The sequence below is a fragment of the Ahaetulla prasina genome, chromosome 2, assembly GCF_028640845.1.
Source record: "Ahaetulla prasina isolate Xishuangbanna chromosome 2, ASM2864084v1, whole genome shotgun sequence".
Lineage (NCBI taxonomy): Eukaryota > Metazoa > Chordata > Lepidosauria > Squamata > Colubridae > Ahaetulla > Ahaetulla prasina.
Window position 1 is genome coordinate 206617249 of NC_080540.1, and position 23139 is coordinate 206640387.

General features: G+C 37.7%; 1 protein-coding gene across 15 annotated transcripts in view; it reads left to right on the plus strand.

The window, feature by feature from the left end:
- Window positions 1–23139, plus strand: part of ZNF462 (zinc finger protein 462) — a 186943-nt gene that overhangs the window by 95533 nt on the left and 68271 nt on the right. For 5 of the 15 annotated variants that reach the window (XM_058168892.1, XM_058168897.1, XM_058168893.1 and 2 more), the window contains 5 exons: window positions 1338–1502; window positions 4850–5127; window positions 12817–12852; window positions 13369–13487; window positions 20776–20967. In XM_058168892.1, coding sequence (XP_058024875.1) covers window positions 1338–1502; window positions 4850–5127; window positions 12817–12852; window positions 13369–13487; window positions 20776–20967 — 790 coding nt within the window. The remainder of the gene's footprint in view (window positions 1–1337; window positions 1503–4849; window positions 5128–12816; window positions 12853–13368; window positions 13488–20775; window positions 20968–23139) is intronic. The other 10 variants (XM_058168896.1, XM_058168898.1, XM_058168900.1 and 7 more) reach the window with 6 other exon arrangements.

Below are 23139 nucleotides of genomic sequence, written 5' to 3' on the forward strand. Positions count from 1 at the left end.
TTTCATGGCCATAGATTCTGAAGAGATTGTGTTTGATCAGAATGATTCAGCATTTATCAGTTTTTACAGCAAATTCAGTCATACATCTGAATATCTAAAATTTGTCTGAAATGTTTGTACATATTACAGGTAGCCCTTGGGTTACAGCAGTTCATTTAGTGACTTTTCAAAGTTACAACGGGACTGAAAAATGTGACTTATGACCGCTTTTCAAAGTTACAACCTTTGCATCATCCCCATGATCATGTGATCAAAATCCAGATGCTTGGCAGCTGGTTCATATTTGTTACCATTGCTGTGTCCCAGGGTCATGTGATCACCTTTTGTGGCCTTCTGACAAGCAAAGTCAATGGGGAAGGCAGATTCACTTAAAACTGGGATTATTAACTCATCAACTGCAATGTTTCACTTAACAACTGTGGCAAGAAAGGTTGTAAAATGGGGCAAAATTCATTTAACAAATGTCTCAACAGAAATTTTGGACTCTGTTGTAAGTCGAGGACTACCTGTATTAGCTATTAGTGCTCTGCATTCAGGTACAAAAGATTCAGCTTATTTTGAAAAGCTTACATTTTTTTGAAAAAAAAAATCTTCTCTTTGGTAGTTCCATTGACCAAGCTGGTTGACATTTAAATAATTGAGAACTGTACTCCAGCAGGTACAGAGAGCACCAGATAAAGGGAGACTTCTGTCAGTAATTTTATAAAAAAAAATCCTGATGAAGGACATACAAATTCTCAATTAAATTTCATGGTGCTTACAGGTGCTCACAAACATAACTGCTAGAGTTGCTCCCCATAGAGAAAGACATTAATGTCCTGTTGGTTTAGCATAGCTGCAGCTAAAAGGATGTTATTTGAGTGGGGGAAAACTTGATGATTTATGTTTTTATTTTCTTTCTGTATACAAACCTAAAGTTTTGCTGTCCCATTTCCAATTGCTAGTAGAAGAATGCTGCAAACTGAAGTTGAGTTTTTCTACATGCCCCAAGGGTTTGAATCAATATTGTAATAGCACGCTGTATCTATTTTGGGATTTTTAAACATCAGTTTTTAAAATAAACTCATTCCAATTCAGAGTTTCACTTATTCCAAGAAGCAGCATAATGTTGCCTCTTGTATTTAAATCTACAAATTTGTGACATTGTTTAGAGCAGTGTTTCTCAACCTTGGCAGCTTGAAGATGTGTGGATTTCAACTCCCAGAACTCCCCAGGCAGCCCTGCTGCCTAAGGAATTCTGGGAGATGAAATCCACAGGTTTTCAAGCTGCCAAGGATGAGAAGCGCTTACTTAGAGAAGGAATGCTTAATTAAGTTTCAAGTTTTATTGCCTTACAGCCTTTTGGCAGCTTGGAAGAAGTTTCGAAATTGAAAGAGAGGAAGGTGGTAGGATACAAATGTAAGTTCTGTGTCGAAGTTCATCCCACTCTTCGCGCCATCTGCAATCATCTTCGTAAACATGTCCAGTATGGGAATGGTTCCTCAGTCTCTACCGGAGTCAAGGTGAGTTTAAGGGTTTCTTTTGGGGTTAAATCCTTGGATTCATCCAAGGAGGAAGAAATCCCTAACCGCTTTGGTGGATCAGACACCACCACAATCAGAAATATATATCAGCTTTTATACCATGATTTCTATGTAGCTTTCCTTTTTTTTATTGGACTTAAGCCTAGTTCTTTTTGGGCAGAGTATATGCACCCTTATAATGTTATTATAACACAACAATGTGAAATCAAAGCTGCCAGTCGTTTGCTGATGTTAGCCTTCACATCAGTTGGTCTTCACTTCCCCCCCCCCCAAAGAATCTAAGATGTTGTCATGTATCAGCATAGCACATGTGTGGATCCAAACAATGTAGCTGTTTGTAACTGCAGCTGGAACTTTTGACATTTCTAATTCAATTTTTTTTGATATGGAGCCTTTGCACCAATATCCACTGGGACCTCCATGATTGATTTATGCCATAATCTTTTAATTTTAATTTTCAGATCAGGATACTTTGTAATCTTCTCCCCATTCTTTGTCTTCTGTTCTATTATCTCCTGGAATTAGCACATCAGTTACCCACACATTTCCTTTTCAACCACAGTTAAATCTGGTGTGCGATGAGCCAAGACTTTTATCAGTCTGTATTCTGAAAACTCGCAATATTTTAACCTGCTCATTTTCACCTTTTTGTTCCCACTTAATTTTTTTCATTACTGGCACAGACATTCCAGTGAATCATTTTGCTGATTAAGTTATGTCGTTGTTTATAATCAGTTTGCGTGATCTTCAACAAGCTGAGTATATGGTCTACTTTTTTTTTTTTCTGCTTCTTTGCCTAATCTGCACTTTGAATCATTCGATAATTTTTTTTTTCAATTCTGGACTTGACTGCATTAATTTAGATAGCTTGCCCCTGATATTATTATCTATGTACAACAATGTAACGTCAATGCTGCCAGTTCTTTTGCTGGTGTTGGCCTTCATATGCATTACGTTTGTCGTGTCCCACTCCTCCGCTGACGGCCGGGTCAGGGAAATCCGAATCAGGCTTGCCTCTGCAGCTCTGCCCAAAGTCCTAGCAAAGTCCTCAGAGCAGGCAGGAGACCAGAAAGTGACTTCAGCAAGATAAGTTCGACTTTGCCTGACTCAGAGACTGCCAGAAAGCAGATCCTTTATATAGGCCATGGCGTGTGGCTCCATGACTCAGCACTCATTAAGGCCTGCCCCTCCCTTCCTTCTGTTGCCTCCGCCTATCCAGTCTTCTGATGCGAGGGTCACTCCAATCAGCAGCTGTTGGAAATAAACCTTCCTCAGGCTCACATGCTGTGGAGGAGGGGGAGGGGTCTAGCTGCTCCGTTTGCCTGGGCATGGAGCCAGGGCTGGGGCCGGGGGGTGCTCCCTCCTCTGCAGCCTGCTTGGGCATGGAGTCAGGACTGGGGCCGGGAGGCATACATTCCTCCGTGTTCGGAAGCAGATAAGCAGACCCCGGCTGCGGTGAGAGCGGGCAAGACACAACAACGTTCTTCTGAAGAAGCTAGGATGTCATAAGGTATCTGGGTAGCATATGTGCGATCCAAGCATCATTATTATTAAATTTATATACTGCCTGATTCTTAATGACCCTGGGCATCTTACAACATGCTAAATTGTTATTGTTTTTTGTGAAAAGATTTGGACTAACATGCTCAAAACTGTATACTGATGTAGCCAACCTGTTCAGCAGATTCTGACTAGTTCTGGAAAACCCGTAGTGGAAATTTTAAGTAGTTCGGAGAACCGGTAAATACCACCTCTAACTGGCCCTGCCCACCATCTATTCTCTGCCTCCCGAGTCCTAGCTGATCGGGAGGAAATGGGGATTTTGCAGTAACATTTTCCTGGATTGGGGCGGGAATGGAGATTTTATAGTATCCTTCCCCTGCCATGTCCACCAAGCCACACCCACCAAGCCACACCCACGAAACTGGTAGTAAAAAAATTTGAAACCCACCACTGCTGTTTTCTGAAAGCTACTGATGGAAGTCTTGGTATATGCTGCCCTAGGATCCTTTGCTTTGAACTGTTTTCTGTCTTCTAAAAAACCAGTTCTTTACTTCCTTTTATATGAGAAGCTGCTCTTGACTATTAGATGCAAAAACCTCAGAAGCCAGAGGAATTGGCTACATAAAGTTTCCAAGGTCAAGGCTGAAGTCGGTGTTGCTTCTATAGCATTCTTCCCATGTTTTCTTTCTAAATAAATGTTTTGTATATAATGTTATCATTTATGTTTAGGATGTTACTGCCTATTGTGCATTTATTTATATAAAATTCTTTGTAGCTATAAATTATGAAAATGAATCGAATAAAGGCCTACATGTCCATTACGCATAGTTTCTACCTAATTCACCTGTAATTGCTGCAAAACATGAACTCCTTTTTTTAAGTCAAAATATACCCACTCTTAAGTTTAAATTTAGCTTTCATTTAGAGATAACTTCTTTAATTAAATCTTGGTATGAGATATGTTAGTACAATAAATAAAACTTTACTGCAAATGGCCCCTTATTTGCATTCTGCTTGCTATGTGTCCTGTCTTTTTACGCATTCATGCTATTGAATGGAAAAATGCTTTTTCTTCAAATGTGGCAGTAAATGTTTTCTATAAGTTTATTTCCTTCCCAAGTTTTTACAGGCCACGACCAGAGCATACATGCCTTCTGGTAATGGTGGTTAGTAAACCATCTGTGGATCTTTATTTAAGGCTGACAGATTGATATATTTTATAAATTAATGCAAATAAGCTGAATGTGCCCAGTAGGTGAGAAAAGTAATGAATACTGTGTAGTCTTTTTGATATTCTTCTTATCCCCTGCTCACTCCCCCCACCCTAAATTAAATCTAGATTATTTTATGGAAACTTGGACTTTTTTGAACAGATCTATAGAAGCCAGTATATAGTTGCCAATTAAATAGTTTGAAAAATATTTGTTTGGGCAAATCGGCAAAAAAAAATAAAAAATAAAGTGTTGTGTCTTTGTGCCATTTTTACATCAGAAGCCAAAAGAACGTAAGGAAACACTCCAATAATCTTCTGTAAGGAATGTTGGTATTGCCTCAAAATTGGGACATTTCTACCTAATGAAGAGAATTATTCTGAAAAAAAGGGGTTTTTAGCAACAGTGCACTCCAGCCATGCTGATTACCACTAAAAGCCTTATGTTGCTTTTCAAGACATCTTCGCTCAGTTTGCATGGATGTCTGCTCATAGCTGGATTTCAAGATTACTGCTATCAGAAGAAGTTGCTAGGCTTCCATAGATATAATGGTAACCATAGGGCAGAAGGGAGAGAGAATTGATGGCTTTGGTGGGGATGTGTGTCTTTTAGCAGGAAGCTGAAGAACCTTCACATGCAGCTTTCTTGGAGGGTATTGAGGGAGCCAAAGACCATATGGCCACTATGGAACTTGCTGAAGCTGAATCTGGACCATCACTGGAAGATGAAACCAGACCTGGTGGCTACCATTGCAGCCAGTGTGATCGGGTTTTGATGTCTATGCAGGGTCTACGATCGCACGAGAGGAGTCACTTGGCCCTGGCCATGTTTACTCGCGAAGACAAGTACAGCTGCCAGTACTGTTCCTTTGTTTCTGCATTCAGGCACAAGTAAGTCTGTATTACTTACTATTTCTGTTTCTTAATGTTCATTTGCCCATATTCTGAAGACCATACACAGATTTACCCAAACCGAAGCAAATGTTCTTATTTTCCACATGTACTACTTTTACTGTGCAGTGCCCAATTAATATCAAAGGTATTATATATGGATGACACTAAGCCCTCAGTAATTCTTAATAAGCAGTTCTTATTTTGGCTTTTCAACCCTTAAACTTGCCAAAATTACATTATGAAATTGAAACACAAGCCCCATAAATTCTAGATTTTCAGTTATAAACTGAAATCTACATTGAAATCAGGTTTCAGATTTTTTTGAGATTTTTTCTGAAATTGTGAACTTAAAAATGTTCTGGGTTTATAACCCTCAATTTGTTACCAGCTAGACAACAACAGATTGAGTAAAGCAGTCTATTCCATAGAGGTTGTACTATATAATATGTAGAAATGGAAAGCAGAACCATCCTTTTTCACTCCCCCTCCACAGAACCAAGTTTATGTAGGCCTGCTATGTTAAACTTTGACTTCTATTGGATTTCTGTATTCGTCCTGTGGATAAGTCCCTATTTTTTCCCTTGCTTGGTTTTCTTGATACTTGCTATAATACTTGCCAGAAAAACTATTGATAAGTGAATGTATGATTGATAGGTTAATTGACCAGATCAAAATTGTGGATGCCTATAAAACTTTTTTGCAATTTCATACTACAGTGTTGCAAAAATGTATGACAGAAAAGATAAAGGATTAAGGATAATTCTCCATTGGGAGTCTTTCTCCTCAATTCCGTTTTTGTGGCATGTCACTACTGAGTTGTCTGTGCTGGAAGTCCTTTCTTGCCTTTCTGTTTTCCTGTTCTCTATGGAAAACACTGATTACCACACTTTTATTGTACCTCAGGTGCAGATCAAGCAAAAAAAAGGCAGCCACGGTGAAGCTATAATTTTAAACATACTTATTCAGAAGTATGCCCCTTTCAACAAAATGCAAACTTCTGAGTAAGCTAGCTTAAGATCAGGCTTTAAAAAACAGCAGGAACTAAAAAGCTAAATTCTTATCTTTCCCACCAAAGGGGGTAGGTGAGGAATATACTAAAAGTTAATTTTATGTTTTATCTAAAAAGAAGTTAAATAAATTAATTTGTTTCTTTAAATTAAACTGAAATTATTTAGAGACACACCTCCCCATATACATAGAAATGATGCAAAAAAATAGTACGTATTGTGACATTGAAGATGCCAAGAAATAAGGGAGATAATGCAAAATGAGTTATGCTTGTAAAAATGTACAGGTATATCCTGAAAAAGTCACAGAACAGGCATCTTTTGCAAGAGAAATTCAAGATTATCTGCTTTTAGATAAGAACTAGAAAGGAGGGAGAGAAAACACAATTCTATGATGTTCCCTTTACTGACGTTTCTTTTTAACATCCCAAATAATCTAAAGCAGGAATGTCCAACCTTGGCAACTTTTAAGACCTGTGGACTTTAAGATCTGTGGACTTCCCAGAATTCCCAGCCAGCATTAAAGTCCAGAGGCTTAAAACTGCTAAAGTTGGACATCTTTGATCTATAGCAGGCCTATCAAACCTGGCGACCTGCAGGCTCATGCACGTCATGCCCCCACCCTTGCTTCGCAAAGGAAAAAAAAAACATAGTGATACGTCACGATATGGCCCGCGATGTGAGCAGGTTTGACACCCCTGATCTATAGCGTAACTTCATGTCTTTTACATTATGAAATTGGGTTTCTATGAAAAATAGCCTGATTTATAAGCTTAGGCAGACCTGGATTGAAGTAAACGACTGTGACTGACTGGCTGACTGACTGATTACAGATGTGTTTATGCCACTTGAGTCAACAAGGCGCTTAGCAGCTCACAGTAGCAATGTTATATGTAATAAAACAAATGTACAAATTATGATTTTTGTATTACTAGCAAATAATTAAAACTATATGACATAAAAATGAAAGCACTTAAGAAACCAATCATACTTCCCCCCCCCCTTCCTAGCATTTTTCCACAAGTGCAGGATGTGCTTTTTTTTTTCAAATCAACCAAGTATTGATTCATTGGTTGCAACAGGAATTGACTGTGGGTTGAGAAATTGAATGATCTGCCCAAAGATACCCAGTTGGCTTTCATGTTTAATGTGGGAGTAGTACTCATAGTCTTCTAGTTTCTAGCCTGGTTCCTTAACCACTAGACCAAACTGGGTCTCCTAAAAACTAATTATAAACCTGCTCATGCGTCAGTTCTTTAAAGAAAGCAGGTAATAGCTTTCTGAATGCCAGGGATAAGAATATAGATCTTGTGGAATGGTGTTCCATAGAAAAAATATATTGGATTAGGAAAAAAATCATTTCCTTTAGTTACAGAAAGTGATGGCAAAGAAATAGGTTGGATCAAAGGATCATAATTTTACTGCTTCAAATTTAGCTGTAGGCAGTAAGGTCCTGGATGAGGTGGAATAGATGCAAGGGATGTCAGGAGATTCAGGTTGAGGTATAGAGTTTAAGGAAACAAATTAAGTCATCGACAAACATGGGTAGTAGAAATGTCCCAATTGGAAGTGGAAGCAAATTAATACAAGTCTTTCAAGTTCATCTTGTCCACCTATCAGTCTAGAGAAGTTCCTTCCTTGTTTAGGTTCTTCCATAAGCCCACAGAAATAAATGATGCATTGTTAATTTATCTAACAGGAAATAAAATATTTGATGGAGGTAAATAATCTCTAGGTCTGGCCCATTGGAATCTCATGATAGTATTTACTGAATAATTTGTTTAAATAAAAAACTTTAAGGACACAGTGTTTATAATACTATCAGGTTTGTACCTTTGGAAACATTAGGCACTAAATTTAAGGTAGCCTTAAAGTATTATAGTCAGGCTGGAATTTTGAGGCAGAATTTCATTCTGTCAGCTTTGTCATTGTCATCTGGAACCAAAACAAGGCAGTTTTAACTATACCAGCAAAAGCTTTCCATTTTCTGATTTTTTTTCTCTGGTATAAATACAAATCTGAGATCCATCAAGTGAAGAGTCATCTAATGCTGTTAGGAACATGCAGAGTTTCAACTGTCAGAGTGGTGGAAATGTTGTTCCTTCTAAGACCTTCCCAAATCCTTCAATTTATAGAAAATGTGAGATCTTGTAGATATCAGGATGGTGCAAATAATTATCCTGCAGTTTGGTATCTTGTCAATACTGCCTGTGGAGATTTCCCTTACATCCTTAGCAGGGAACCCATTTTAAGGTACCCATCCTTAAACTGCTCTGATTGTAGGTTTCTGAGGAGATGTGAGGGATCCATTGTTAGTGTGTACTAGCTAGAGTTCTTCAAGGATCAGCCTTTCTATCAACCATAGAAATGGATATACTTTAGTTCAAGTGCACTGCGCGTTGAGACCATGCATTTCTAGAAAAGGATGCTTCAAAGATTTGAGAGAAGCATTACCTTGAAGCTGTTTGTGAAACAACAAGCCATTTCTTGTAAAGAGAAGTGACTTTATTGTTCCAGACTGTTCCGCTTTGCAGCCCTTCCTCAGCATCCTTCACCACTTGGGGAAGTCAGATAAGGCTTCTGTATGTAGCTGCCCAGAAGCCTGTTTTGGCTTTTGCGAATACTGGAGAAGACTAGAAGGAAACTGCAAGAGAATGTAGTCCTCTTAGCTTTCTCCAACCCTGCTGATGTCATTTTCTTGAGTTTGCAGTTGAGAAAAGCAAGATACAACAAGAAGCCTTCAAATGGATGCCAAAAGCTTCCCTGAGGCAAGTCATGTTGCTTCCTTGCCCAAACAAAGAGGACATTGTCTCTGTGATGCACCTCTAGGTCATCTCCATAGGCCTACAATCTGGATAATACTCTTAGGCATGAAAGCTGGCTGAGTCATTCACTCTCAGTCTAACCCACCTGACAGGGTTATTGTTGTGAAGAAAATCAGAGGCAAGGGCCTTGCTTGCTTTTATTTGTGTGTGTGTGTGTATCTAAAAGGTGGAATAAAAATATAATAGTAATAATGATTATTGTATTAATAAAATCAATGATAATAATTCCTGACTACCATGCAGGCTCCCAATTTGTATTGTTTAGCTATTACTAGATTTCCCTCAGTTTCTTCTTTTTTGATAACACCAGCTTATTGTATTTTAGTCGTCCTGGATCAGTCTCCTAGGACAAGAGATTTTTTTTTAAATTCCCTTTGAAAAGAAAAATGAAGCCACTAGGGGGCTAATTTTATGGGGAGACAGGGATAGGATTGCCCTCTTGGTTCTTTTTTGAAATGATTCTTTAAAAATATTTCAAATTAAATTTAAAATAAATTCCTTTCGGCTCCATTTTATTATTTTAAACTTATACTTTTTTAAGTTACAGGATTTCCTTTAGGATAAGTTTCTCATTAATAACTTAAAATAAAGCATATTGTGGAAATACTATTCTCAGTATTTTAGTAAAGCACCTGAGATAATTGGTTTGTTCGTTCTTCAGTATTTTTCTTCATTAATATACTTCTCCAAGCTATGCATTAATCAAAATTATATTTTATATTCTAGATTCAGTGAAAAGTAAAATGAAGTAGTCAGGTTTTTAATTTTATACTTATATTCTCACCTTGTATTGATAAAAGTTATATTACTTCCAATTTATCCTATCAAAAAAACTGGAGTGATAATACAGGAACAAAAACCTTAATCTTATTAGTGAATAAAAGGATTAAAGGTAATTCACAGTCCACATGGACAAATAAATGGTTTGAGGAGGTTTACCATACTTATTAAAGTACAAATGCCCAAATTAGAAAACAGAAGTGTAGATGGTATTATAAAGTAATGACTTTGATTCTGGGCTAAAATGAAACCAAAACAAGGTTGTGTAATTTCATATTTAATTTATTTGGTTGGCAATTGTTTTTAACAGTGATAGCTGAACAGAAACAGCTGTGCCTATGAACGTAATACTTAAGTCAATTTTAGTGATCTATTAATGAATTCTTTCTTAGCACTTTCTCTGGTCATTTGGTGGAATAGCTAAAAATTCAGAATGTTTAACTTCCATTTTAGTTCAGCCATAGTTTATTATCTATGTTATTATCATAGTTTATTATCTTAGTATATCATCTAACTTTAAATTGTAGTTAAATTTGTTTAGTGAACATTAAAGTAAGAAATTAACTTGTTATACCAGACATTAATAAGACTAGTCCCAGTTTTCAGTTTGAACTAATAGTAAACTATCGTTAAGTGAAAATATAAACTATTTCCTACAAAGTATTTCCTATTTCTTTTCCCTGGCTATCATCATCTGAAGGACCCCAGAAAATTGTTAGGTTTATACATAAATCTGCCTTTTTTTAAAAAAGTTGGTATTTTCCACAACAAATCGTTTGAAAGATGGCTTCAGAATATATGGAACACACTTTGTTCAGGTGTGCAATTTGCACTTTTCTCAATGAGGAGGTTATGTCTGAATTCATAGAGTCAGCCAGAAGCAACTTGATGTGGTTGCTTTGAAAATCTGAGCTTCAAAGAAGCTTTGGGATAGTCTAAAACACAGGTGTCAAACTCGCCGCGTCACATTGCCGTCTCGTGACGTTTCATGGGGTTTTCCCCATTCGTGGAGCTGGGGTGGGCATGGCCTGCACATGACACATCTGGCCCCGTGGGCCACCAGTTTGACACCCCTGCTCTAAAACACTCATTTGAAAGGTTTTGAAAAAAAATCTGCTCTTCATTTAGATTGACATTACCAGCTGTTCTGGTTGCTGACTGTTTTTATGAAATAATTTTAAATTACATTTTAATAGTTGGTCTTATTTTACTTCTGTGTGATCATTTTCCCAGCAGAGAATAATTAAAAATACTGGAGATACTTTTCACCTGAGGATGAAAATTTATAGCAAGGGCATTTCTTACTGTTCAGATATGTAGCCAATGAGAAAACCAACTTCTCCCACATATTTGCATGACTTTTGGGAGATAAGACTTTAAGGTGTTGGTTATGACCTTTAAAGCGCTCTATGGCTTAGGACCTGGGTACTTACGGGACCGCCTGCTGCTACCACACGCCTCCCACCGACCCGTACGCTCCCATAAAGAGGGACTTCTCAGGGTGCCGTCCGCCAAACAATGCCGGCTGGCGGCCCCCAGGGGAAGGGCCTTCTCTGTGGGAGCGCCCACACTCTGGAACGAGCTTCCCCCGGGTCTACGTCAAATACCTGACCTTCGGACATTTCGTCGCGAACTAAAAACACATCTCTTTATCCGCGCGGGGCTGGCTTAAATTAGTTTTAATGGGAAATTTTATTAATTTTTAAACGGGGTTTTTTAGTATGGAAATTTTTAATCTCAGGCTAATTTAAATAAGTTTTTTAAATGGTATTTTAATCTGTATATTGTATTGTTTTATTTTGCCTGTACACCGCCCTGAGTCCTTTGGGAGAAGGGCGGTATAAAAATCAAATAAATAAATAAATAAATAAATAAAATAAGGCTTACTTTTGTTGGAATCAATGAATGGATCTCTTTTATTCATATGGCTCTAACAATCCTAATTTCATTTTAGATATTCAGTTTTTTTCAATTAAATACGAGTTGTGGATCTAGCACCCCTAGGAAAATTTCTTCTTTTGTGCAAAAATTCACACCATTTTTTTTTCCTGGTAGGAAGGAGGGACTTCAGCTGTCTGCTGAGTATTTTTATTTCAGCTAAGAAAGACTGAAATAAATGAACAATGGTTAGATGAAAAGAGAAGTACTTGATGGTGCTGCATATCTACAAAGAGTTTAGCTATTGAAAGTCACCTACCCTCTTCTCACAGTAACATGCTACAGTCATATTCGACTATGCAGGCTACAAATAGAATTATAAAGCAAGTGCTTTCAACTTTGTGTGTGTAAAAAGAGGAAAGCCATGGTACTTAGTGTGCATGTAAGAAACACCCCCTAGCTTCTGGAGCAACATTCCCTTGGAGATATTCAGAGTTGTGTCTCTCTTTGATTTCCAGAAGTCTGGAAATCTCCTGTGTTCCTGGCTTGAAATTAAAGTGTTAATTAAAGTAAAACTCCTGTTAAGGTTATTATTTTTTATTTTCCATGTTGGGAGTCTTATTTTGGTCCAGGCAGTAATATGATTTTTACTTATGTTTTTAATATATGCATTGGACTTAACAGTATGTTGCCAAGAGTCTTCGTAGAATTGGGTGACCTTTAACAAATCTAATAAATGAACAATACACAACTTCTCAGTTTAATTGTTTTCATGTTATCAATGGTTTAACCATAGTGGTTGCGCAGTGGTTAGAGTGCAGTATTGCAGGCTAATTTTGACGACTGCCAGTAGTTCGATACTGAGTGGCTCAAGGTTGACTCAGCCTTGTATCCTTCCAAGGCCATTAAAATGAGGACCCCAGATTGTTGGGTGGGGGGATACTGGCTCTGTAAACCACTTAAGAGAGTGCTGTAAAGCACTATGAAGTGGTATATAAATGCTATTGCTATAGTGGAGACAGAAGAAGTGGTTACATTGGGCCTTGTGAGCTGAGACTTCAGTCTTAAAATTAAAAAAAAGATGGACCTGGCCACAGGCAGTTGTAGGACCAATATACATGGTCCCATGAGGAGAAGCTAATTTGACCAGGGAGCATATTGGATATAGGTGACCACTTTCTTCCTTTCCTCCTCAGCCCTTCAGGAGACTCATATCCACTCTTCTGGCAGAGGTACAGTTGTGTGATGCTTCTCCTTTTCTTCCTTCTTTCTGCCCTGAATTGCTACTGCTTCAGCTTTCTAACCCATCGATGGAGCCACTGGAGAGATCTAGCTTGCAGCTCAGGGGGCTAGTGGTGGTGAAGGTATTAGATTAGGAGAAGAGAGACCAGTTTCTCGCCTGCTCTCAGTTGCGTAAGCTCCCTGGTGACGTTGGGCCCATCATTCACTCTGTCCTACCTAGCACATGGTGATGCTATTGAAGGGGAGATTGGAGGAGGGAGCTCTTAAGTACGGCTACCTTCGGCTCCTGAACAAAAGGCAGGATATAAATCCAATAAATAATATAATATTCATGTTCCTGCACCTCTTCCGCATCGCACCTTATCTGCGAAAAGAAAATGAACCTGCGCCGGTGCAGGCGCGATTGATGAAAGTTGATGTCTTTCAGTCATCCCATACTGGTTGAAATGATTGATATTTTTGCTTCTTTCTTTTTTGCTTCCCATTGCTGCTTTTCTCCTGCCAAGCTTGGATCGCCATATGCAAGCACACCACGGTCATCACAAACCATTCCGCTGCAAACTCTGCCCTTTCAAGTCCTCCTATAATAGCCGGCTGAAAACCCACCTTCTCAAAGTCCATGCTGGTAAGTCTCTTCCCGAGTTTCATAAAAAGAAGGTCCCCTTCCGTTTTTTCCCCCACCCTCGCTGTTTTCTGCTGCTGTAGCCTCATCAATTAACAGTAGCTTGCATCCTTAAAGTGAGCCTTGGGGCCAATTAGGGGAAAAGTGCTTAAGTTAAGCTAATTCTCCATTCAGCAAATCTTAATCTGGAATTGAACCAACTGAGTTAGGTGATCCTAAATTAGACACAGGCTGGAACTTAATTCCAGAGCCATAATTAAACTTCTACTTGGGTGGAAACCAGGGCAAGAGGTTGAATTAAGAGCTTAGGCTACAGCAGAACAGCCAGCCCCTTTGGATAGTAAATGTTAATCAGGTTGAAATAAAAGAGCTGTGCCAAATGTTCATATTCAGATTACACAGTGTAGTTTTACACTTTGTTTTGAGCCTAGTCACAGCCGTTATTCCTTGCGTATTCTGTTGTTTGGCATAATTTTGTATTTACGTTAACAGTCTGCTTTTTGGTTACTGTGCAAAGATCCCATATTGAACACTTCTATGAGGATATGGGCATATGATGTCGCTGTATGGTTCAGTAAGAATAAGCAACAGGAATGGAGTGCACACTTCAATAGACATTCATGGACAGATTGTCATGCTTAAATGTATATTTTGAAGCATGTGTATTCTAAGAAATCACATTCTGATAGGAATCCCAATGTGTCATGTATTAACCCAAGGAGCCTTAGTGATCTCCAGGGAAGACTTTACAACCTTTGAATTTATGGACTCCTTTAAAATTGTAGGAAACCATGAATATTTTAATAAGTAATATTCAGAAACTACAACTCCTTTGGTTTACCTAAATTCTACTAAGTATTAGAATGTGTAGTCTGTTCAGTAAAGCACAGCGAAGTTAGGTGAGTTTGTTAAATGAGTGTTTAATCTGACAGTTATAATTTTGACTGTATTCTTCATCAGCTACATAACTAACAATAGCTTGAAAGTAACTAAGTACAGCCTGCCAATTCATTAATTTATGGGCATATATTTCAAAACCAAGAATTTCAATAATAGCTGTGGGCTTCGGAGATTTCTCTTCAGCATTAATGTTGTTAAGAAAGATACAACTTTGTTAAAGCAAACATAGTTAGAAACTTATTGTTGTTGTTAGTTGCATAGTCGTGTCCGACCCATCGTGACCCCATGGACAATGTTCCTCCAGGCCTTCCTGTCCTCTACCATCCCCCAGAGTCCGTTTAAGCTCACACCGACTGCTTCAGTAACGCCATCCAACCTCATTCTCTGCCATCCCCTCCTTCTTTTGCCCTCAATCGTTCCCAGAGAAACTTGTTACTTAAAATAATATTACCAAATGCTGGATATGGCAGTTGCAAATTTTATTTTTTATAGTTGTGCCTATGTTCATTTTTGTAAGTCTTAGTTCTTCAATAAGTATAGCATAGTCTTTGATTGGCTGTTGTGTTCTGTCCTATTATGGGTTCGTCTCTGATAAGCTTTGGTTTCATGTATCAATTAGTTCCAAAAAACTTGGGTGGGGAAGAAGGTACCTTGGCCCCACCATTCAGATTTCCAAGCTGCTTCCAGGTGATAATTGAGTGATAACACTCTATAATTTTGAGATCAGATCTTTAGGAAACTATATTGCTGAAGGTGTGCCCTGAAGTCAGTCATTCCAGTTTATGTTCTTTCAGGAATGCTTAGCCAATGTCATGACCTGAACATACTTGCATGCGATTTTCAATGTTTGTGTTCCTCTTTAACGTAGTCATAAGTATCAAGATGTGGTTATGTGATCTTCATTGTGTTCTGTGCTGCTACAATTTTATCAGATTGTAAATCAGGATCATATACTTATTTCTCAGGATCATATGACTTACTTCTACCTTGACTTTTTTTTTTCTCTGTGATTACATTTCTATTCAAAACTGGTATTTTATTTCAAAGCTAGACATGACAGATGTACTATTTTTATTCAGTTCTATTTTGATTGAGTACAGAATTAACTTGTGGAATTTTCTAGCACTAGATACAGTATTAGCCACTAGCCTTGATGGTTTTAAACATGGGTTGAGCATATTTATACACATGAGCTATTTACATGGCTAATAATCTTGATAATTAAGGGAATTTCTGTGCAGTGTCTCTGAATGCCAGCTCTTTTATTTAGTCAGCGGAGGAACGGGGGTTGCTTGTATACTTGCTTATACATATCCTGAAAACATTTATTCAGCATTTAAATGGACTAGTACACTAGAATCATATAGTTGAAAGGGACTTTCAGAATAAACTCGATTTGCCCTTTATTCTAGCATAATAAAGCTGTACTTATGAGCCTAGGTATGCCGCACTGTATATTTTTTAATATTACTCGGTGTTCATTTCAGTTGACTCTTAAATGGAAAATGTTTTTAAAAAACAAAAACAAATGAAGTGTTGCTTTTGAAATGCTATTATATTTCTTCATACCCACAGATCCTACTCATTTGATTTGCTACCAATATTTTCTTTAGCTTTTCTGAGATTCTTGACCTAATGTATATTTTGCAACTAATCCTTCGGAAAGCAGTTTAGGCCAATTAATTGTCTGTTTGCAGAATATCCTTTGCTTTTTTTTTTTAATGTCAAAGGGTTTGTTTTGGGTTGTTAATTATTAGCTGCATAACCAGAAATGGAGCAGGAGGGCCAGAAGCATTTAGTGTCTTGCTGAAGTGTATTTTGGGGTTATATGCTGATGTCTTAATGGAAGAATCAAAAAATACTTTTCTGTACTAAAAAGCTGAGCCTCTCGTAATATTCTCCGGTGACCTCCATATTCTATTTTCTATTTTTATTCTACATAACTCACTTTGAGGGATGCAGAGCGGTTTTGTTATTCTAACATTTACCCTAAACATTCACGTCTATGGAACTTCTGTTTTGTGAAGGAACTTAGAATATGAATAATATATATAAACCCATACTCCTCCTGCTGTAGACTTTGGCATTTTTGCTTTTCGTATTTAAGCATTTGGAACAGTCGTTTTTCTATCAACAGTTGGCTGATGTGCTTGTTTATAAATATATTTAGCAAAGCATTGTAAGGAACTGTCATTTGTTTTTCCTCTTGTCAATTCTTATTCTCATATTCTCATCTTGTAACTTCTGGCTGAAGTGTGTATTTTGGTCTACTGGGATTGTACTTAGAAGAAACACTAGAATCAGTTCATGGTCGGTGTTCTCATTCACATGAATATCTCCTGCTTCCTGGTGCAGAAAAAGTGGATTACTATCAGCAGCTCATTTATCTGAATGTACAATGCAGGATCCAGTCTGGGTCAGTCACTGGGACCAGAGGTTTAATCTTCCGAGTTTTCAGACCTGTGCTAGAGCCCAATATCAGGGAATTTCTGGTGAGAGAGAACCTTGAGGATGGACTCCAGCGTGAGTTCAGAAGCTTGGAAAACTAAACCTCTAGTCCCAGTGATCAATCCAGATTGGATCCTGCAACATTATCCTGGGACATGATAATGTACAATGTACAATCTTTCACATTAGAGACAGTTTGGTGTAGAGGTTAAGGTGCCAGGCTAGAAACCGGGAGATTGTGAGTTCTAGTCGTGCCCTAGGCGGTATGACTTAAATTTTGCGCCAGTCATTCTCTCTCAGCACTAGGAAAAAGCAATGACAAACCACTTTCCAAAATTTTTGCCAGAAAATGCTGTACTTGTCTAAGCAATCACCATGAATCAATACTGACTTTGACGGCACAACAACAAATATTCCATGCAATAAATATCCTTTCAATCATATTATTCTGTGAATTCCTTCTTTCCTCTGGTGAATGGCAGGAAGGTAGAATGGGTAGACCTGATCCATAAATGTTAGTCTGCCTCAGTAGGAAAAAAAATGACTTCTGTTCATATAGTAGTTCTTGAAAACATCATTCATACTTTGTAATGTCTTGAAACAGCCATTTTTTCCTTCACCTGAATGTCATTTTGTTTTTTAAACTGGAATTTTGTTCATCATAAACAATTACCCTAAATAAGCATTATTATATAACATCCACCAGATCTTGGAGCAGTCTTGCTTTCATGTCAAAGATGGTGTCTTTGTAAAATTTGAATCCCCTTTATCACTTAATTCCTAATTGCACTCCTTTTCGTCCTTTGATCCTTTTTGCACATTTTCCATCTAACATCATTATATTCACTTGCTAGTGCATCTTCAAATGTTCTCAGTTGTTCAGGCACCAAAACTTGTTGCACCATAATTCTATTATGCTGCATTAGATCTGGATAATGAAAGATTATCAGAATGTAAGATGTGTTACAAGTCATAGAATCGTAGGGCTGGAAGGGACCTTGGAGGTCTTTTAGTCCAACCCCCTGCCCAGGACAGGAGTCTTTATTCCATCCCGGACAAGGTTGTCCAATCTTCTTTTGAAAAACCTCAGCAATGGAATACCCACAACTTCACGAAGCAAGCTGTTCCATTGACTAATTCTTAGGAAATTACTGCTTAATTCCAGGTTTCATCTTTCTCCGATGAGTTTCCACCCATTGCTTCTTTCCTACCCTAAGGTGCTGTATTGGCTCTTTGGGGATCATATCGAAGATAACTAGAAAGTAGAAATTATTTCCATTAGGCATCTACGTGAGTCTCATTCACCAATGACATATATTTACTGTTCTGTTTTGCTATTTATTTATCTATGCTGATTTTATGACTTTGAAGAATTATAAATGTCAGGTGATGGTGTGTGTGTGTGTGTGTGTGTGTGTGTGTGTGTGTGTGTGTGTAATTGATGTAAGAGAATACTGAGAATTTTTTTAGAGATTTACATGAGAGTAGTATTGATATGGCAGACAGTGGAATTGAAATGAATGTTATCATTGTTAGTGCTTAAGGAAAAAGACGATGAAAAGCAATTAATAAATGCTAGAAGAATGTTGGAAAATGGTAAGGCTGCAGGTATAGATGATGGAACTGGAGAAATGTCAAAAGAGGGATGTGGTTTGGAGTGGCTGTGCATTTATATAATGTGTGTGAAGATTTCATCTGTGCCTGATGATTGGAAGACTGCCACGATGTTCCTTTGTACAAAGGGAAATATAACAAGAAGGAATGTAAGAATTACACAGCAATTAAGTTGTCTCATATGCCTGGGAAAGTTTGAGCAGAATTCTGATCTCAGAATGTGGCACTGAGCAGAATTTGAGAAATGCATATGGTGTTATGCCAACCAAAGGCTTAGAAAGTAAAAGTTTTGTTTTTGAACAGGTTAATGAAAAATCTATGAACATGAGAAAGAAAGATTATTATATTAATTGATACATAGAACACATGCTAAAATAAATAGCATTGAATTAAGGCATATTTTATAAGACTATAGAGTTGAAGGCTGCTGAATGTAAAGTATGTTCAAGAATAAGAATAATGAATAATAGAAGAATAAATACATGCTTAAAAGATTCAAAAATATGTGTGATATTTCTTCGGATATTTAATATATTTCTGCATATACAGTATATATATGAAATACATTTGTTGACATTAGAAATACATTTGTTGGGAATGTATGTACATTTTTGTAGAAACAATGCTGAGTTGTTGGCTGAGGACCCAGATGATTTGCACTTAATATTGTGAATTCTAAACTTTAATGTATTAAAGATCAAAGTAGTTATCTTTGAGAGGAATAATAAAGTTGAGCACTGCAAGCTGTGCAAAAATTATGAAAAACAAGAACAGGGTTTTTTAGGTGAATTTGTGGGCCTTGGTAAAATATTTATCAAAGATGCGAAACTGAAAGTACATTGAAGTGATTTAGTCAGAAAGAATGAATGAAGTTAGTGGGTCAAGAAAAAAACAAAACACTGAAAATGTAACTGGATAATGTTGATAAAATGTTCAGAAAAGATGAGAAATTTAAAAAAGAAAAGGCAGTGGATAGATGTGGCGGATGCAAGGATGATCCTCAAGTGTAGAAAGATAAGGAAAATTAATAAGGTAATCCTCATTTAACAATGAAAATTGGGACCAGAAATCCCATCACTAAATTGTGCACTTATTAAGCATGATGTCATACAACTGTGATGGTTGGTGACAACAATTCTGGTAGCCCCGGTTGCCATCATTAAGTTGTAAAGAAGGGACATCTCATGACTTTGGATTTACCACTTCCTATTGGCTTTCCCACTGACTTTGTAAGAAGCCAGCAGGGATGGTTATAAATCGTGAATGCCCGAATTGCAATCACATGACTAGGGGTGCAGTGTGATGGCTACAACTACAAGGATCAGTTGTAAGTACCATGTATAAGTGCTATCACTTATTAAAGGTACTTAACACCTGCCACTGAACAAGCGAGAACTACCGATCCAAGAATTCAATTTCCTTCTCCTTTTGCTTTTAATCCCTCTGGGTTATATTTTCCTGTTCCTTTTCTGCACTTACTTTACTTCCCCAGGAAAGAAATAATGTGATGGGCATGTAAGTCTATATATGATGCCCAAATGTCAAGTTCAATTCAAGTAAAAGGATTAATTAGTAGTTACCAGTAGACACACTAGGAGAGTTTACAGTTTCACCCCTGGACTCATGACCTCAATCAACACGGTACAAGTAACACATCATTAATCATGTTAATGAGGGTTATTATCATTTAAGTACTGTTTGGCATGAATATTATGTTTTCACTGTACACTTTAGCCCCTGGTATTTCCCTTCTTATCTTGGAGATTGACTTGCTTCCTCAAGTGAAGCTGCTCCATCCCCTTTTTCTGCTCCCTCAAGCAATTTTTGTCAGGCTTTGCCAGCCCACTGATATACCATGCAAATAGGGTATTTTCACCACGGATAACAATCAGCAGCTCATTTATCTGATTGTACAATCTCTCATATTAGAGACAATTTGGTACAGCGCTTAAGGCACCAGGCTACAAACTGGGATACTGTGTGTTCTAATCCTGGCCTAGGCAGTGTGACTTAGACTTTGGGCCAGTCATTCTCTCTCAGCTCCAGGAAAAAGCAATGACAAACGACTTTCCATTTTTGGTTTGAAGGAAAGGACTACTTCCAGTACGGCAATTCGGTTTCAGAGTTGGTCCTGAGACTAAAGGAAATAGGACTGTTCCAACAATTTTATTCTATAGGACCACCCAAAGGAGGGTCCCATGGAATTTCGTTAGAACCCATTGAAGAAAAATATCTCCCTCCCAAGGTTCCTTTCTCACCCCCCCTACTTTTTTCCCCACCTCCTGTTGTCCTGTGAGCTGATGACTTGCTTGTTGTTTTGCTCAAACAGGTGAACATGCGTACAAATGTTCCTCCTGTTCATTTTCCACCATGACAATCAGCCAGCTAAAAGAGCACTCCCTGAAAGTGCATGGGAAGGCATTGACACTACCAAGACCACGAATTATCAGCCTTGTAACCTCGCATGCTCAACATGCCTCCAAGAACCACACTACTGCTGAAGAAGTGGAAGACTCAAATGGTAAGAGGTGCTCTCAGCACCCCCTCCCCCTTCCTGTCCCAGGGTTCTAGAGGGAGAATCACTTTTCTTCTCTTCATGGGGAAAAAACAGTCGCATTTCAGAGGTAATTTTTTTTTTCACTTGTAAAGGGGGAAAAAATCCCATGTAAGCAAATTGGAGGTTGATAGGCACTGAACAGCATTGCTCGTTCATGTTTTATCCCTATAATTGGCACGCAAACAATTTAGATTTCCCTGCGTTTTCTTGTTCAGTGTCTTAGGATACTGCATTATCAATATTTTGCAGCTTTAAAATGAAGACGCAGAAGCGTTACAGACTTTCCCTAGCTGAGGATTATGTTGTTGGGGAAATGAGACTAAAATATTTGTTGATCCTTGGCTGTCACCATTCATACAGTAGCAGCAAGAGGTGTTTGGGCAAGCAAATTTGTTGATTCATTCTTAAGCAATGCCATATGGAGTCAGGGAACCTGAAATGTGAGCCTTCCTTAACTGTAGTAAAGAGATGCGCCTGCTATCCCTCCCTCTCAACACATATTCTCTTCCTTATCAATTCTGACATTTTCTGACACTAGGCTGTGAAAACATCTATAAAAACCAGCTAGCAAGTCTCTGAGTAGCTTTAACAAAAATATCTAAACACCATAAAGATTAATGCTGTCCACCACTTCCGCTATTGGGGTCAATGGACGTATGTTATAATGAGAGTGGCCTTGTGATTTTTGTTTAGCAAATGTGGCACCTGTGAATAGAATAGTATGACAGTATTGCTTAGTACAGTTAATTTTTTAGAATTCTATAACTTTTCCAAATAGGAGATTGTTTACAATTTGATGACTTGTTTTTAAAAGCATTATCGGTTACACACATTTAATAAAGATTGTTTAGTTTATCTTGTGTCAGGTTGTGTAATTTTTGGCATCTTAAAAAACTATGAAAGTTCAGGCAAGTTCTTTAGCGCTATATCTCTCTGCCTCAGACTGTTTTAGTAGATCTTTCTGTCAAATGAAAATTGTATGTCGTTACAGGTTTTTTTTTCTGGTGACTTATAGAAAGAATAATAAATCCTGATTTAAACCAAAGTAGTGAGTAAAAGAAGCATTTTTTTCTAGCATGAGGCAAAAGGGGAGTGGGGGTTGTATCTTATTCTTTATTAGGGACTGACATAACTATCTTTGATTTTACCAAATATTTTGTAAATGAGATGAGCAAAATAAGTCTAAGGGCTTTGGATCTGGGGAAAAAACCAAATCTGTATTGATACTACTAAAAAGCAGTTTCTTATACAGTATAAGCAGCAATAATGTCCGTGTTTGCTCTGAATTATATATTCATTCAGATATGCAATGGTGAAATATACTTTTTTTTTCAAAATATATAATTTTATACCAAGAGACTATTAGGAAAAAAACACATATATTCCCAAATGACTTGATATTGGCCAAGGACTTAAGGAATTCATTTATTTTAAATAATGTTCCTAATAATACGAAACCAGCCCACGTATTAGCAAAAAGGATGTCTCTGTTAGCCAGATCAGCTTACAGAATTAGAAGGTCTGTGTTATGGATATCCACTCACCCTTTACTAATAGGTTTATTAATCACATTATTTTTGACAATTATGAAAACAGCTGACTAAGGAGCCTGTCAGAGTACAGGTGCTGCAATAATGAAATTGACATCCTAAGCCTCATTTGATAAAGGGAGAAATCCCACTAGTGATTTTTCTAAACTTTATACTCTGGACATCAATTTCATTACAGGTAGTCGTCAACTTAACAACCATTTGTTCAGCAACTGTTTGAAGTTACAGCTGCACTGAACAAAGCAAGTTATGACCAGTGCCTGAAGTTTCTGTCGTTGCAACGTCCCCTGTGGACACATGAAAACAATTCAGGCACTTGGCTCTCACCTGCACTTACAACCCACAGGGGTGCTTCAGTTTTCTCCACCTATCTTTTTCTCCTCACATCTATGTCCTGTTTGCTAATCAATATGGTCACTTGGCATTGTACTTTATGGTTACATTATTTAGCAACAGAAATCCCAGTCCCAATTATAGTTATAAGTTGAGGTCTACCTGTACATCCTTGAAGTGATTTAAGTTTCTAGAAGGGCTTCATGTGTAGAACAAGCTCCACAAGTTGGCTTTACTGCTAAATTGCTCACCA